The following is a 15,951-nucleotide window of genomic DNA, read 5'->3' on the forward strand; positions in this document are numbered from 1 at the left end:
TTGTCTTTTCCTGCTGCTGCTTTTCGTTTGGCTTCATCTTTGGCATCCCACATCTCTGCCACCCTTAGGCTTCATACGTTACCAGCATATACACCATTATAGCAAATGGCACACTTCATAGGTTTATAGATTCACAAGGAGCAGCAAGCAAAGGTTGGACCAAGTAATACAGAAATGGAGGATGAAGCATCTTTTTGCTGGTTACAGGCAGGGTGTTTGATTTAATTATCTTCTCAGTCAGTGTACTAATTCTTACAAATGTAGCACCCTCTAACCCAAAAATAGGAAAGACACTGCTACATTTAGTTGAAATGTTCCTGCTTGCATCTTTATCAGCTATGTCAGCTTTAAAGAAGTGTATGAAAATGTGGTCTTAGTGTCAACTCATATTAAGTGCAGGCAGATAAGTGCATTTAATGAATGTGGAGACACGACTTCTTGATGAAAAACAGGCATGAATTTAATTTTCGAACTTAAGTTATATAACATAATCACATATATTTGTACTGTGGAAATGAAGCAATTTAAAACAGTGACATGATGCAAATTACAACAGTTAAAATGTAATAAAACTCCCAGGTGTGAAAATGACAGAACAGAAATGCATTTTTGAATCAAAGATGAATGCTTTAAATATGTATTTCAGACGTACCAATAAATTGTTTTTATTTATACAGGAACAAAATGGCCTAATAATGCATTTTAATGATTGATGATCACTGCATGTTCTTACTGTATGCATCAATCGCAGGATAAGACACACTGTAGAAAAACACATTTCTTCTCTTATATCCCCCTTTATTTCCCAACCAGAAGAGGGCTCTATCAGATACGCCCACCTCGACATCACTGCCATGGAAACAGCTCAGAGTGGCGATGGAGCATGTTCAGGGCAGAGAGGACAGACTGACTCAGCTGGAGAGCATGCGGCTAAGGCCACCAAAGTGACTCGGTGACACTTCAAAATACTTTTCTTTTCTCTCCATCTCTCTGAATAAGCTAAAATGCTCAAAAGCAGTTGATCATCATACCAGTCATTGTTGACTTAAACACACCGTAGTTGTGCCAGTGTACAGAAATTCCCACAATCAATCCATTCCACTAAGAATAATAATAATGAAAAAAAAATAATATCTGGGAGTTCTCTTATGCAGCTGCCATCTTGTTTTAGTGTAATTTCTTATATAGTTGTTGTTAAATTAGCGTTTTCCTGCAATTTTCTTGATAACCTTTACCATGGAAATGTTACTTGTTTGGCTGCATGGCACTTATATCTGCAGAGGTTTGAGGAAAACCTGCCTCTTTAGATTACTGCTGAGGATTGGCATAAATTAGGGCTGTGGTCTCCAGGTCGATTGGTTGGTTTGCGTCTCTCGTCTGACCAAATTCCCATTGGTTGAGTGCATTGATGAGAACTTCATCAATAGCCTTTTCCTGATTAGGCATTATTTTTGATGGCAGGAGGAAGACACAACAGGGTTATTTTCAAAACACCCTGCATTTTGACCGTTTTGCACTCTTGCAACCTATTGGACACTGGTAGTTTCCTCAACATTTACTCAATGTTCACTCTGAGTTGGCTCCAAACTAATTGACACCATGTGAGAGACGTCATCAGTGTGGCTGCCTTTTGTTAAAATTACTAGCTTATAAGTAGCATATGAACATTGCAGAAGGCAGTTTGTATATCACAGCGTGGCATATCATCTATAAACAGTAGGCTAACTTGTCTGCATTTGGATGTTCCATCATGCTTGAGGCTTTGAGTGTGAACTTATTACAATTTGCATATTTCAATATGTTTGGTCTAATAGGTAGTTTTGTAACAGCGGGCACATTCAGTAATATATTTTGATGGCTCCAGTGTGTGCCTGTAGCAGCAGTTACACCCAGGGCAAGCTGGATGTAAAGCCTCTTCTCTAACCAAAGCAGGAAAATCAGTATGGGTATAGTCAAGTCTAATGAAAAGAACCAATAAAGTGGTTGTGGAGTATCTCTCATTGTCTCTAATTTAACTAAAACAGTGGACTGAGTGCACTCTGTTAGCTGTATTACCCTAAATGAATTACGAAACTGTTTTTGTTGCATATTAAATCTTTTTAACCTCTTTATTAATGTACTGAATCTATATATATACTCTATGCACTGCACAAGAAATTATGAGGAATACCGACAGATTAGCCCTCCATTTTTAGACGATATGCCATGCTGGCTGTTGAGCTGTGATACACAAGCTGCTGTTTGTTGCATCTTACGAAATGCAGCCACGTCAACAACTTCTTAGACATCATATTCGTAAGTGTGAAGCTGATAAAGAGTAAACTATTAGTAAATGTTAAAAAGGTCAGACTTTGCATTCTTCATTAGCCTGGGGGAGTTAAAGTTGTGAAAATGTTGGGGTGTTCACAGGTAGTCTGCTCCTCCTGCCAACAAACATAATGCATTAACCATGGAAGACTATCGATGAAGTGCTTTTTCTTCTTATAAAACACCTGCCAATGAGAATTTGGTCAGAAGAGCACATATTTCCCATCTAGCTGACCTAGACACTACTGTTCTAGTACAAATAGACTTAATTATGAAGGAATGACACTGAACAAATGTTTACCACTTACAAGAGATGAAGATAAACAGCAGCTTTAAATAGCATCTTGTTAGATTTTTGTCAAGCTGGAATGTCATTTAAATTCTGGCTAGATTTATTTAGACTGTTGGGGCATGGATTATGTATTGTTAGTTCTCTCACCAATCTCCACTTGTTTGGGGTTGGGACAGAATATGATCTCTTTCTAAGATCAAACCCTCGTCATCGCACTGACACCTTCCTATCAGCTGCTAAGAGCCCTAACCTGCCTGGGTATCATTCCACATCAGAGCGGAAGAGCCTTTGATTGAAAGAAGCAGCTCAGAGTTATACCCCACGTTCAAATTGCATTAATCCGGGTCCATGTGGCCCAAGCAGGACATGACTGAGTAATCAGCCACCTAGTAACATTATTCATCACACTAATCAATGCCTCTGCTGCTGGTCTGTGAGGGAGGGAACTGATGAATGGAAAAGCAAAGGGTGCATTTTGATTTCTCACCTCCCTCTTTATATCATCTGGACAAACTGTCCAATATCTGATGCAAATTTAGTTTTGTAGTTTTAGTTTCCCGCTAGTGTCTCTAATGAGAAAACAATGAGGAAAAAAACTGAGGATGAGTGAGAAAAATGTAACATTTTACCAAGAACAGGCCTCTTAATGTCACAACAGACAGTGCTTTCCTCTACAGGACTTGTAAATACTAATTGCTTTTATTTATGCCAAGACAGTATGAATAATATTAAACTATATTTTTAAAACATTACTGTATGTATGTTGTTGGCACCTGTATCTTAGGGAATAATAAAGGTTGCTGTTTCATTTTCAGGTCCCTGGGTGTTAGTGCTTCTACTAATCTCCACTTTTTTTTTTTATTGATCAGAATTAGATTACAATATTTCAGCAGATGAGTTGCTACAGAGGTGTCAGTCTACGTTATGTAGTATTTAAGATTTGCATAGCTAACAACAGACCAGTGTGGAGAAACTAGCACTCAGCCGAACTTCAGCTCCCGATCCCTCAAAAGGTACCCAAACAAAATGTGGCTATACTGAGGCAGTGTTTTGTATCTTCAAACAGACATTTCTTTGACATCTGCCTGCTGTTAGCTGTACAAATAGATACTGCTATGGAGGACAACAACAGTATGTAAACTATTCTATTTTATGTGTACATTGACTGTGAACCTGATCAGTTATTTATTACATTAAGTCCAGCTGCTTTATAAGAATGTCATATTCAGAGTATGTACAAACAATCTACACTTCATTCATTCAGCAATTTGTAGAATAGAAAAGTACAAAACCTTAAGTGGAAAACACTGATTAATATATATTTTACGGTTGTTGGAAGGGAATGGTGGAACATAATGTACCTTGTGAGTGACAGCAGAGCAAAATACTTCAGTTCATTCAACCTTCAGTGATGTGCTGAACACGATCTGAGCCTCTCAGAGCTCATTGTGCTCGAGTCCCTCACGAGAAATCTTGTTGGACAAGTCCTGCAAGTGTTTCTTCATCTGAAATCAAACAACAGAAGATTAAAAATTAAAATTATTATTATTATCCCTTATTAATCCCATGAGGGAAAATTCTGATTTTCGCATATCCCCCCAATTGGGGGGTCAGAGGGGCAGCCATGGTATGGCGCCCCTGGAGCAGGAAGGGTTAAGGGCCTTGCTCAAGGGCCCGACAGAGGCTGCATCAGGGTTTGAACCACTGACCTTCGGATCAGTGGTCCAGAAACTTAACCATTGCGCCCCTTTAGTCCCCTTTGGTACATTTTTCTTGCCACGATGCTTTTTCCTGATGACCACAATAATATGTGCAAATAATAGTTGTAAAATATTTATAGAAGTGTAGTTTTTTTGTTTTGTTGTATGATTACAATTGATGAACCGTTGACAATAGGTTTTTGTACAGTACTGCAGAAATAAGAGACTACTTCCCCTACATTTGATTATTATATTAGTTAATACTGCAGTCAGACAGTCACTGTAGAGTAAAAGCGAGCAGAAACCCCCTTTCTTTTTCTTTTTATCCCTGCCTACCTTGTAGCCCATCTCCCTCGTCTTCTCAGCGAGTGTGTTGTACTTTTCCTGATTCCTCTTGATGTGCTCTTTGTCTCCTAAGGCCTCCACATGTCGCAGCTTCTGGTGGGACAGCTCTAGCTGCTCCTGGTAATGGCTGTGCTTTTCCACCTTGGTCTCAAAGTGATGCAGCTCCTCCTAAATGAACGTGAAAAAGGAGGGCAAACGTAGAAGGGTGTAAGTTCAGTTCACCTTCAGTTACATGCTCAGCTGCACAGGGGAGCCGATACGCATCTCAAGTGGTGACTAGGGAGGAAGTAACACAGAAAATTCTAGCTGAATGCTTCCCCAGGTTGCTTAAAAAAATTGAAACTAAAATTGAGTTGCTCACTGCATTCGTCTGCTCAAGGGACAAAGGGTGAAAGGAGCACAGTGAGTAATACGAGAGTGGCATACTTATGAATTTAAAATGTGCGAATGCATAAAATGTGATTAGAATAATAAGTCGCACTCTCCGTTTTCGTGGCTCACCCAACACAAGTAGTACTTAGCTACAAATTACATGACAAAATAATACTGTTAATACCACTGTTAGCAAAAGAGTGCTTGATTAAAAAGTTTTTAAGAGTTGTACTCCAAAAGTTGGCCTGCAGCACTCTGATAAAACAAAAAGTGTTATCTTGAAACAGATAAGTTGAAAGCACAAGTGTCCAAAAAACAGCCACAAGGGATGTTGAGCATTACCTTGAGAGAGTCCAGCTCATCTTTGCTGAGGTTGGCTCTCTTGGCAGCCTCCCAAAGCTCAATCACACGAGGCTCCCGAAACTCTATAGAGCAGGAACAGAGAGAAAGACATAAATAATCCAAGGCGACAGTTTGGAGCCACAGCAATACTTGGGAGGGATGGAGCTTTGAGGAGGAGCAGGCACAGCAGGTAGTTTCTAAGATACAATCACGACGACAAGATAACTTAGCTGCTCAGTCATTTTGTTGAAGCACAAAGTCAGAAAGCTGCTCATGTTCAAATTCCAGCTTGAGGTGCTTTGACACATTTATACTACAAAACTGCGCATGTAACAAAACCAGATGGAAGAAAAAAAAGGGAGATTAAAACAGTTTTGTGCATGAGGAAGGATGAGAACAAGTGGCTGAGTGAGAAACAACCTGGAGGGGGAACAAGGAGAGACAAAGTAAAGGAGTCATTATGAATCAACAGAAGGTACATTGCCTTCATCTAAACTCCCCAGCAGACTCCCACTGAGACCTCACACAAACTCTGCACTACACTCGACTAAAAGCAGTCCAATATGACACTGTAATATCGCTGAGGAGTGTTCAAATAGAAGACAAGCATTGAGAAAATGTAATCAAGAGTAATGTTTTCTCCGCTAAACAGCACAAGGACGAGCTGGTTTACATCACTGAATGAATGCAGCGCTGTGAGATACTTTAAATAACCTCTTTCAGACTCTTCTTTCTAGCATCCTTTATATTGAAGAGACAGTTTTTAAACTAAATGCACAAAAACACTTATAAGCAGCCTGCGTATCAACACTCTGCAACCACGATGCAGCAGTGTGTTATTATGATCACAAATCCCAGTAATTAAGCTGATGAGATAAATCCAGAGTAAGACTGAGATGCAGAAAATCGACAACCTGAGAAAGCGTGTGCGTTTTTTTTTTTTCCTCGTCCTCACCGCTATCTTCGGTGAAGCCCTCGTGGCTGAGCTTACGGAGGCGCTCGAAGCCCTGGTTGAGGTCTCTCATTTTCTGCTTCAGCTCTGTGTGCTTCTGGTGCAGCACATGCTCTTTGGCATCGCCCTCCAGGGGAGAGATCACATTCTTGTGTATTTCTGTTGAGACAAACAAAGTGAAAGAAAGGGGAGGAGAGGAGGTGGTCAGGCAGAGGTAGGAGTCAAAGGCCGGTGGGGTGGGTAGGTAATGGAAGAGGGGATGAGTGGAGGAAGAACGAAAAGTAAGGAAGAATAAAGTAGGACATGGAAAGTAAAGCAATAAAAGAGTGGAAGAAAAGCAGCCTTTAATAAGGAGAGTTTAGTTGTACCTATAAAATAACCTGTAAAACCTTTATGGCATTTCATCTGACTGCCTTTATCTTCATATATTAGATTTATTTTTCCACAAGAACCTTAAGCAGCCTATGAGCTTAATCTCACGGGTTAGTACCGCTGTGAGGTTATGGGATTCCTGACCGTCGAACTCTAGAAAAAGGCAAAGGGGGTGAAAATCAAACAAAGGCCAGGTGGACGGCACAGCTAAATGATAGTGGATGACATTTGGATCAAGCGGAAAAAAACTAAAAAAAGAAAAACTAAATGAAGGCTGGGGATCCCAGACAGGCAGTAGATGGAATTGGTGGGGCTGTTGTGGAGGTGCACAGAGACTCCCCTCAAGGCAGCATGTGATTGGCTCGATATTTAAATGCATCAGACAAGCAGAAAAGTACCCCCGGCTTGTTGGGCATTCACGTAACACTGTGGAGCGCTAACGGAAATGTTCTGGCAAAAAAACAGCTGCAAAGTGTCAGTCACATTCAAAAGAGACGTGCCTGTCCTCCACATGTCTATCTGAAACACAGTGGGGCCCATCAGCTCTGCTTAAACCTCACAGCTTGATGTGATGTGACAGGCGCTGATAGAGCAGAGATCAGTGGGTGGCAACATGTGCAGTCTGATACCTGCCACCTACGTACATGACCACAAGACTGAACAAACACAGAGCACTACAGACTGAACACTGCAAGCCTATGAAACAGTACGATGCAGAACAGCCAAATAAGAGAAAAAGAGGAGTGAGAAAGTACAGTTTCTGCATTACCTTACTTTGCAAACCTCCTTCATAGTGAGAAAATAAAGTTTTATTTATTTTCTTTGTGTAACCCAAGCTGACAAAATCTAAAATCCTCATCAGAGATAATGAAAGCTATGATGGCATCAACCTTCTGTGTCTGGTATATTCTGGTATAAAATTATTAATGGTGTCATTTAATCAAATTATTTTACCCCTCTGATTCTTATTGCAGCTGCTTATTTCTAACCTCACAGCTTAACAGTAGAGCTCTTAAACTTCATAGATTTAAACTGGATATTGAAGAAATGCACTTAGACCTGACACTGTCCCATACTCCAGATATCACTTTGCTTTTTGAACAAATTTAAATTCAAACTAATGTCATACATGGAATATTCAGTGTGATAAATACGACAATTGACCAATCACTTTTCTAATATGTGTTCTATTAGATGTAGTATCAGTAGTGTAAAACTGTCTTGGCAGCAAAGTAGTGTAGTAAGTACAACAACATATTTTTCATGTTTTCTGCACTGCCAACTGAATGCACGTAGGTTCCCATGGCAACACAATGCACAGTGTGCAATAATGTAACTGCACAGGTATATTCACTAGTATTAATAATGCACAGGTCAGCAGGTTGGCAGATATGTCGTCTTTCCTCAGCTGAGTTTCTGATCCGATTTATGTCAAAAACTGAACAACAGCTGTGCAGCATTAGTTACCATGGCGATCTGCTTAGGTTAAAAGACAGCCAGCTTTTTGACACTGAAAACTTATAGCTCAACATACCTCCATAACCCATTAATCTTGCTTTGTAGTACAACCGTCTAGGACAAGAACCATAACTGTGCCAGTATACAAACACTTATAAAGCATGAAAAGAGCTGGTGAGAGCTGAGAGGATGAACAGTGTGTACTGCATACTGCAGAGAGAGAACTCAAATAAAACAAGGGTAAAGCAATAGAAAGGCGGACAGGACTTAAAAGCTTGGAAACCTGGCCTCCAATAATACCAATAAAACTCAGCAGAGGTGGTGTGACTCCCCTGCTTGGCAGAAGAGCAAAGAGTGATTCATGCAGCTCACCTTCGGTCCTGCTGACAGTATCCATGAGGATGTTGTACTCGTGGACCTTGTCCTTGTGGTGCTGGAACTCCCTCTTCAGGCTCAGCATCTCCTCATTGGAGAACTTTCCAGAGCTCTTGGCCTTGCAGGGGGAAGAGCCATCAGAGGTAGAGTGGAGTTAGTCTCAAAAGCAACAGAATAACAGGGATATTTTAGAAAAAAATAGTAAGCCAAAGTGTCAATGCTTGGCACTGAGCAGCGCTCCAGACTAAATCTTTTTCATTGGTTGCAGCCTTTTGGCAGTGTAATAATTAGTGTAACTGTTGGGCTTCTGTGTTCTCTTATTAAGGGGACGCCGTGAGACACAGTGATCTCTTAAATAATAAAAGATGAAGAAAAAACACCATGTAATTAGCTGCCCACTTCGGCTCCTCTTCCACAGGAGAATGTGCATGGACACTGGGGTTTTTTTATGCAGGAACTAATGATGGGTTTACTACTGACTGGTCAACGTCTTCATAATCACTGGGGATTACTGGCCTTATCGTCCCAAATGAAACAGTTTCTGCACCTGTCCCCATATCAAAAGTGACCTGACGGCAGACATGGTTGTGCTTTGACATAGTAGCATCATCAGAATTGTCCACAGCTGCCGTATAGAATGAGACAGTCCTGTGACAGAACACTATAACCAGAATGTAATAATGAGAGATATTCAGATCAGTTCAAGTTATTCAAATCAGTCATGTGTATATGAATGGCAGCTGAACACCGCTGCAATGCATTAGGAAAAAACGCATTCCTGGATCTGCTCCACTGACCAGAGGGCAGAAGTGGTTGTTTGGCCTCCATTACTCCATGTTGGCAAGCAGAGAGCATTGTGGGAGTTCAGCTAGCAACAGGCACCATGAGAAAGACAGCTACGACACTTAATGTCCTCCAGCAAGCGCTAATGTGCTTTACATTATGCATTCTGCTCTGTGTATGATAGCAGGTATAAACAAAGCACTTAAAAAGAACTGATAACTAAACAAAAATAAATAAAATATAATAAAAAGAAAAATTGCTACGATTGGGCTCTCCCCAAACCTTTAAATGGGCTTGTGTCATTACTAGTAATGATACAAATAAACTGTATAAAGGACATTTTAAGATATCAAAAATGCACTTTGTAAATCGTAATTTTCCATAATAAGGCAAAAATGACTTGGTTACACTCGCATATCAAATGCCATGTAATTTGTGCAGTACTCAGCTTGTACATGAAATATCATGAAGCAATAGAGACCAGAGGCTTGGCTAAAGTTGCTACCATGAAGCTACAGTCATCTTTTATATATAGTTTATGGCTTTAACCATCAGACTGATGACAGGTGAACTTTACATTTGTTTCTAACTGAGATGGCCAAGAACTAATGTTTGAACTTTGTGGTTGCATGCCTCCACCAACCAGTGAAGTTGCAGTTGACATTCATGTCTGCCCAGACCAATATAATATCCACAATGAAGACGCTCAGTGAGTTTAATTAGTGTCACCAATTCTTTATCCACCCAAAAGTAAAATAGTGTCACAATCACCCTTTTTGCTCCTGGGTTATGGCATTGAATAAAAGCCAGAAAAAATGTTTTTTCAGAACACTATGTTACAGTGAAGCTGACCTTTGACCTTTTGGATATAAAACAGTCGATGTTTGTGCGTAATTTGAAGAAATCCTTCCAGGCATTCCTGACATATCACATTTACAATAACGGAATAAGTGACCTTTCACCTCCAAACTCAGTTGATCCTCAAGACCAAGTGAGTTTTTTGTGTAAGAGATATTGTGTTCCTGAGAATTGGACAGCCACACAACATAAAAGCATCTTAGAAAATAGATTTTATTTTTTGAGTGTCCAATGCTGGCAATACACTGCCAGAAAACCTGGACTACTGGTGTAGCTAGGTTGGAACCTTGTAACTGTGAAATCAAAAGCTTGTAACCTTATAAAATGTCTGGTGCACCTGATCTCTCTTATTTGAAGCCGAGTGACACTTCTCTGTTAGCTGATTTGAGGTTCATGTCCTTATTTTATCTAACAGCTGTGGCAGTTTTTGTTTTTAAAAGCAGCAGCAACAGAAGAGCCCGACAAATCTCATAATGACCCCCCAAAAATAAGACAACAAAATCTAGACGCCATACTCAAAATTATATGTCAGTATTTTTTAATCTGTCTCTTTTGTACACAAACCTTGTTCCAGAGCTTGTCCAGTCGGGGGTCATCAAATATGTCTCCCTCTTTGGTGTCGTGGTCTTTCAGTGAGTTGCTCTCCAGTGGCCGAGTGTCCCTTTTGCCGTCCATCCCATACTTGGCCAGGATCACTGCAAGACACATAAGTATAACTTCAAGCTAGCGCTGTAGGGTATGAGCGTAACATCAACCTTGAAAGAACAACAACAGAGGATGCCAACATTTTTCTACTTGTTAGTGTTTTAAGCTCCACCTCACATGACTGGCATTTCACAACAAAACTCCTAAATGCATCCATTTCTGCTGAAAAATTGTTCAACATTTGTCATACTGAAAAAATACTGAGCTGCACACAAAAGTTGGACTTCGCCTTGTAGAAACTCTGACCTCATTATTCTGCTCCAGTTAACCGTCACTGTAGCAGCTGATTCAGCGCCATCTCAGCTTTGTTGAACCCCATCAGTGTCACTTATTAACTACTGAGACTTAAAAGTGTGGGCCCATATATAGAAGACTAAGGTTTAAAATGTTCATAAAAAACAGGGTACAAGAAGTTATAGACAATCTCTGCCATACTACTGGGCTTGTATATTTTACATTTCATTCTTTTTATTCAGCTAAGGCTTTTCACTCGAGCCACACCGAATATAAACAGCAAAACAAGCTAAATCAACCAATTTACAACAAGCAAAGTGTTAGAATTTGTCTCTAGGCACATCAAACTGAGTGTATCAATAAGATGTACTGTGGAGAGGACAACAAGGAAAGAAAGTTTTTTTTTTTCAGCCCAATTAGAATGACTGAAGGAGAAGGACATGATTCAGTGGGGAGCAGGTGACTTGAGGTCCTCCTTAAAAATTTATATTTAGCCATCAATGGAACAGATAGTGACTCTGCTGCTTTGCCTGGAGCAGGAAGGTCACCCCACCACTGCAGAGTGAGGAGGGAGAGGAGTCCAGAGCAGGTGGACGTCTGCCTGAGCTGCCACGAGGGAGGAAATGTCCACCGGCTGCTCGTGCTAAACAGACTGTTGTGTAGTGTTGGCCCGCTGCCTGCAGGTGCTAAGGTAAATATCCCCTCATGTACCGGCTCCAGGGTTTCATCACACTAAAAACAAGGATAATCTCAATTCTCTTAGGTTATAGTTGTTTGTATAGGACAAAAGAGGACGATTAACATTTCAACTTTTTACAGGAGACATTATTGCACAGTGTTCATTGTGCTTTTGTTTACATCAAGTTTTAAAATGTTTCTGTCTTTAATGTCTCTCTTGTATTTAAAAACCTACAACAATTTCAGTTTGTGTTTAATTTAGCAAAAAATGCCTTAGTTTGAGGAAAAACTGTATCTCTGTATAACTTGTTTTGTACTGGCAATAGCGCCTGTCAAAATATGCCCGTCTTATCATTTGAACAAAGTGTAGTACTCCATCTCTGTCTGAATTGTCGGTCATTTTGTCACAGTTTATCTTTACACTAAACACTGCATATTATTTTGTATCTAAATACAATATTCATAGCATCCTCTGCACATCTATGTGTAAGTGACCCTCCAGAAACCCTGTAATGGTATTAGTAATTATGGCTGGCTTGCAAAACCTAAAACATATTTTAGCATAAAACTGTTCAAATAAATACACAAAGGAATGTGTTAATGTTGGTGCTTTAAATCCACTACATTCCATATGCCTGTGGTTAGAAAAAGTGCCCTGACTGCTTTGGATCAATGAAGTGTAAAGAATTAGGGGATGTTTGAATCCTCTAATGACCAAGCGATCTAATGATGAAATATTTATTTCTTTACGAATGTTTAATGTATACACATAATTGGCATGTGGTAAATGTATATAAATAAATTAGCATTCCTTCAGTATGGGGTATGGATTCACCTGCAGAATTCATTTTAAATGGAAAGAGACTTGAGCAACAGAATAATACTTGATTTGGATGAAAAATTACACTATCTGCAAAAAAAAATAAAAATCCATTAAGTTACTCTACCAGCCAGAGAAAATGTGCTGTAAACTGTACGTCCATAACATACACTATATTGCCAAAAGTATTCACTCACCCATCTAAATAATCAGAATCAGGTGTTCCAATCGCTTCCATGGCCACAGGTGTATAAAATCAAGCACCTAGGCTGCAGACTGCTTTTACAAACATTTGTGAAAGAATGAGTCGCTCTCAGGAGCTCAGTGAATTCCAGCGTGGGACTGTGATAGGATGCCACCTGTGCAACAAATCCAGTCGTGACATTTCCTCGCTCCTAACAGTTGAAGCTGTTATAGCTGCAAAGGGTGGACCGACGTCATATTGAACCCTATGCATTAGGAATGGGATGTCACTTACGTTCATATGCGAGTCGAGGCAGGTGAGCGAATACTTTTGGCAATATAGTGTATCTCTTTTGAGTTAAGTATATGTTATTGATCTTTAGCACATAAAATCAAAAAAATGTGCAGTTGCCATCATTAGCCCTTTTCTCAGCCTCAGTGGATGTTCACATGCTGCACACCTGAATGAAATTAACGTCACTTCAACCTGCCGTCTTGACTGATCGCCGGCTTCACGGCAACACTAATGAAATTTCACAGTTGGGAGAATCTACGCTTTCTTAACCTTTAATCCATCATACAGGTTCCACAACTCAATATGCAGGACATGAGGTTATTAAAAAGATCCTGCATGCCATTAGGACGACATTAGCATCAGCCTCTCACGGCCAATACAGATTCTGATCACTGTGATATTTAGTAATATAACAGGAAATTCTGTAACACTCCCAGGTTGCAGAACGGGAACTGCTTCATTTTGATGCCACTTTCTCTATTGGGTGACTACCAACTGGTACATGTTAACATGTGGCATCACTACTTGTCACATCATAAGTAGGTCTAGTGACTGAATATTTACAGCGGAGTCACTCAGGACAAACTGCTCTTGACTGTTTCACTCCAGAAACTGTCTCACCATTGAAGTTTCGTCTGAGTTGAGCCTCCTTCTCCCCATTTTCATCCAGACCCTCCACCTTCATTTTTTTCCACTGCAGCTCATCTTTCTCCTGGAGCTTCAGGTCACTGTGCAGCTCAGCCTGTCGGACTGGGGACAACTGCATCTATCAAGCCAAAAACGAGCAGATATTGTAGGGTTTGTCGGACACAAAGAGGGACAAGACTGGCACACAGTAGAAAAGTAGCACAGACAGAACAGTAAAAAGTGTAGTAATCGTAAATATGCTGTATGCTACAGCTACCACTTAATTGTTATTAAGTTGGTAAATATAGATTATTTGTTTCTGATGAAGTTGGAAATCAGAGTTTTGGGAATTTTGGGGAATTCAAAGTATGATTATAATCCCAGTTTGACCACAGCAACAGTTTGAATGAAATATAGCAGTAGGACACTAAAGATAAACTGAGTGACTGCTTTGACCTGCACAATACTAATTGTAATTGTTCAAAAATTTTAAGTTAGTCAACATTTATATAAACATATCTTTTAGTGGACCTTTTACCTATGAGGGAGATGCCCACAACTACAGTCTTCTACTGTTGACCAAAGATACATTTCATTCATGTTTAAAAAATATATATATATAAAAATTGGCTGCATGATTACTTGTGCTCGGTTGCTCAAAAACTTTAATCTGGATCAGAAGGAGGCAGATGTGGAAAGCCAGTGTTTTGATATCCAGGATCTGGTAATCCATCTTACTTTTGTGCAAATTTTTTAAAGCAGCATTAGACTGGATCACTCGGATCCAGATACAACCTTTTCAAGATGAACAGATCTGGATTACCAGCTCTTGGTGGGATTAGTTTGAAAAATTGCTTTTTTTAACTTGAAGAGACAGAAAACAAGAAAAATAAAGGAATGTTCTTAATATTTTTTTTCATTTAAACAGTCAAATCCCTCATCTGACTCACAACAAATGAATATGCATTATTCAGTTATAAATTGCAAATAATTTGAGCATGTTTTGAATAATAAAAAAAGCAAAAATAACCAATAGATTAAGAAAATATAGAGTAATTTGTGGAGACCAGGTATGCTTTTAGAATGCATAATTATCGATATACAATAAACAATATATGGTGATGAAAAAATGCTAAAATAAGATATTATTTTGGTTTGATACTGACAACTGTTGGGGGATTCTTGAACAGGGACAAAGTACTTTTTTCATACTTCAGTAAACTGACAATGTGAATAGGTTGGCTAATGTTAATTTTATCACTGTAATGGTTAAACAAACTAAGTGTGAAATATAAGTAAATGTACATGTGATGTATGATACAAATGTTTTATTATTACATTTTGTTTCCCTGAATCCAACTTTCTGCCTGATCATGATAATCTTGTTCTTTTGTTTTTATTGTTGGATGACAGGTATCCCAATCCTCTGAAGGGTTGATCCAGATCATCTAATCCGATTTCACAGTCTGAATCTTTCTTTTCTTTCAGGATCTGAGCCAATCCGATAGTTGAAATCGGATCAGAAGTCCTCTGAGCCTGTGAACAGATCAGCACTTTAACTATAGGCAGGTGTTAGCGTTGTCTTTATTATGCTGCAGCCTACAATAGTGCTAATGTGTTTGTGTTAAAGAAGTCGCTGTTTTGCTACACATATAAATCAGTTACGTACCCTTTTAGCTTTCTCCCACACCTGGTTCAGCTTAGCTATCCTGAACTCCACTGCCTGTCCATCACTGCCGCTGGGTTTGGGCTCATTCACCTCCCGGGAGTATTTTCCAGCATTTATACCAACACTGAGACACAAAACCGCGACGAAACACTGCAGCCTCATTTTAAAAATAAATATACACGACAGGCGACAAGAACACAGCCGTCTAAGCGCTGGCTAGCTAACAAACACGACAAACGGTGTGTTGTTGAGGCTCACAGGAGCGCCGCAAGTCATGTGCCCAAAAGGGGGCGGGAACTTCCGTAACCTAAGCATTCTGGGAAGTGTAGTTTCATATTATCAACTTTTCTGGTATTAGTAAAGCACATATGACCTTTTAAAACTACAATTCCTGAAATGCCGCTCTGCGTGGTTACCAAGCAAACCAGTGAGCAAATAGAAAGTCTCCACGCTTTTACTTACTGATGCGACTTACATTTACACTTGTAAATTCATATTATGTATTTATAGAATATATTTGGACGTTATAATAAGTACCGTAATTTTAACAAGTAACATGATAAGTACATTCTCCAACAACACAG

General features: G+C 39.6%; 2 protein-coding genes across 4 annotated transcripts in view; one reads left to right on the forward strand and one right to left on the reverse strand.

The window, feature by feature from the left end:
• The window catches only part of dok7b (docking protein 7b), a 31,882-nt gene extending 28,469 nt beyond the window's left edge, over window positions 1–3,413 (forward strand). For all 3 annotated transcript variants that reach the window (XM_023268186.3, XM_023268185.3, XM_035947212.2), the window contains one exon: window positions 814–3,413. In XM_023268186.3, coding sequence (XP_023123954.2) covers window positions 814–956 — 143 coding nt within the window. In that variant the 3' untranslated portion in view covers window positions 957–3,413. The remainder of the gene's footprint in view (window positions 1–813) is intronic.
• On the reverse strand, window positions 436–15,646 carry lrpap1 (low density lipoprotein receptor-related protein associated protein 1). The gene is made up of 8 exons (XM_023268187.3): window positions 15,368–15,646; window positions 13,693–13,837; window positions 10,721–10,851; window positions 8,513–8,633; window positions 6,314–6,469; window positions 5,359–5,441; window positions 4,636–4,812; window positions 436–4,104 (listed from the first exon to the last, which is right to left on the reverse strand). Exons 1-8 carry the CDS (start codon window positions 15,527–15,529, stop codon window positions 4,036–4,038), a joined length of 1,044 nt encoding a protein of 347 aa, XP_023123955.1. The 5' UTR covers window positions 15,530–15,646; the 3' UTR covers window positions 436–4,035.
• Window positions 15,647–15,951: the final 305 nt, after the last annotated feature.

Source organism: Amphiprion ocellaris, chromosome 4 (genome assembly GCF_022539595.1).
Source record: "Amphiprion ocellaris isolate individual 3 ecotype Okinawa chromosome 4, ASM2253959v1, whole genome shotgun sequence".
Taxonomy (NCBI): Eukaryota; Metazoa; Chordata; class Actinopteri; family Pomacentridae; genus Amphiprion; species Amphiprion ocellaris.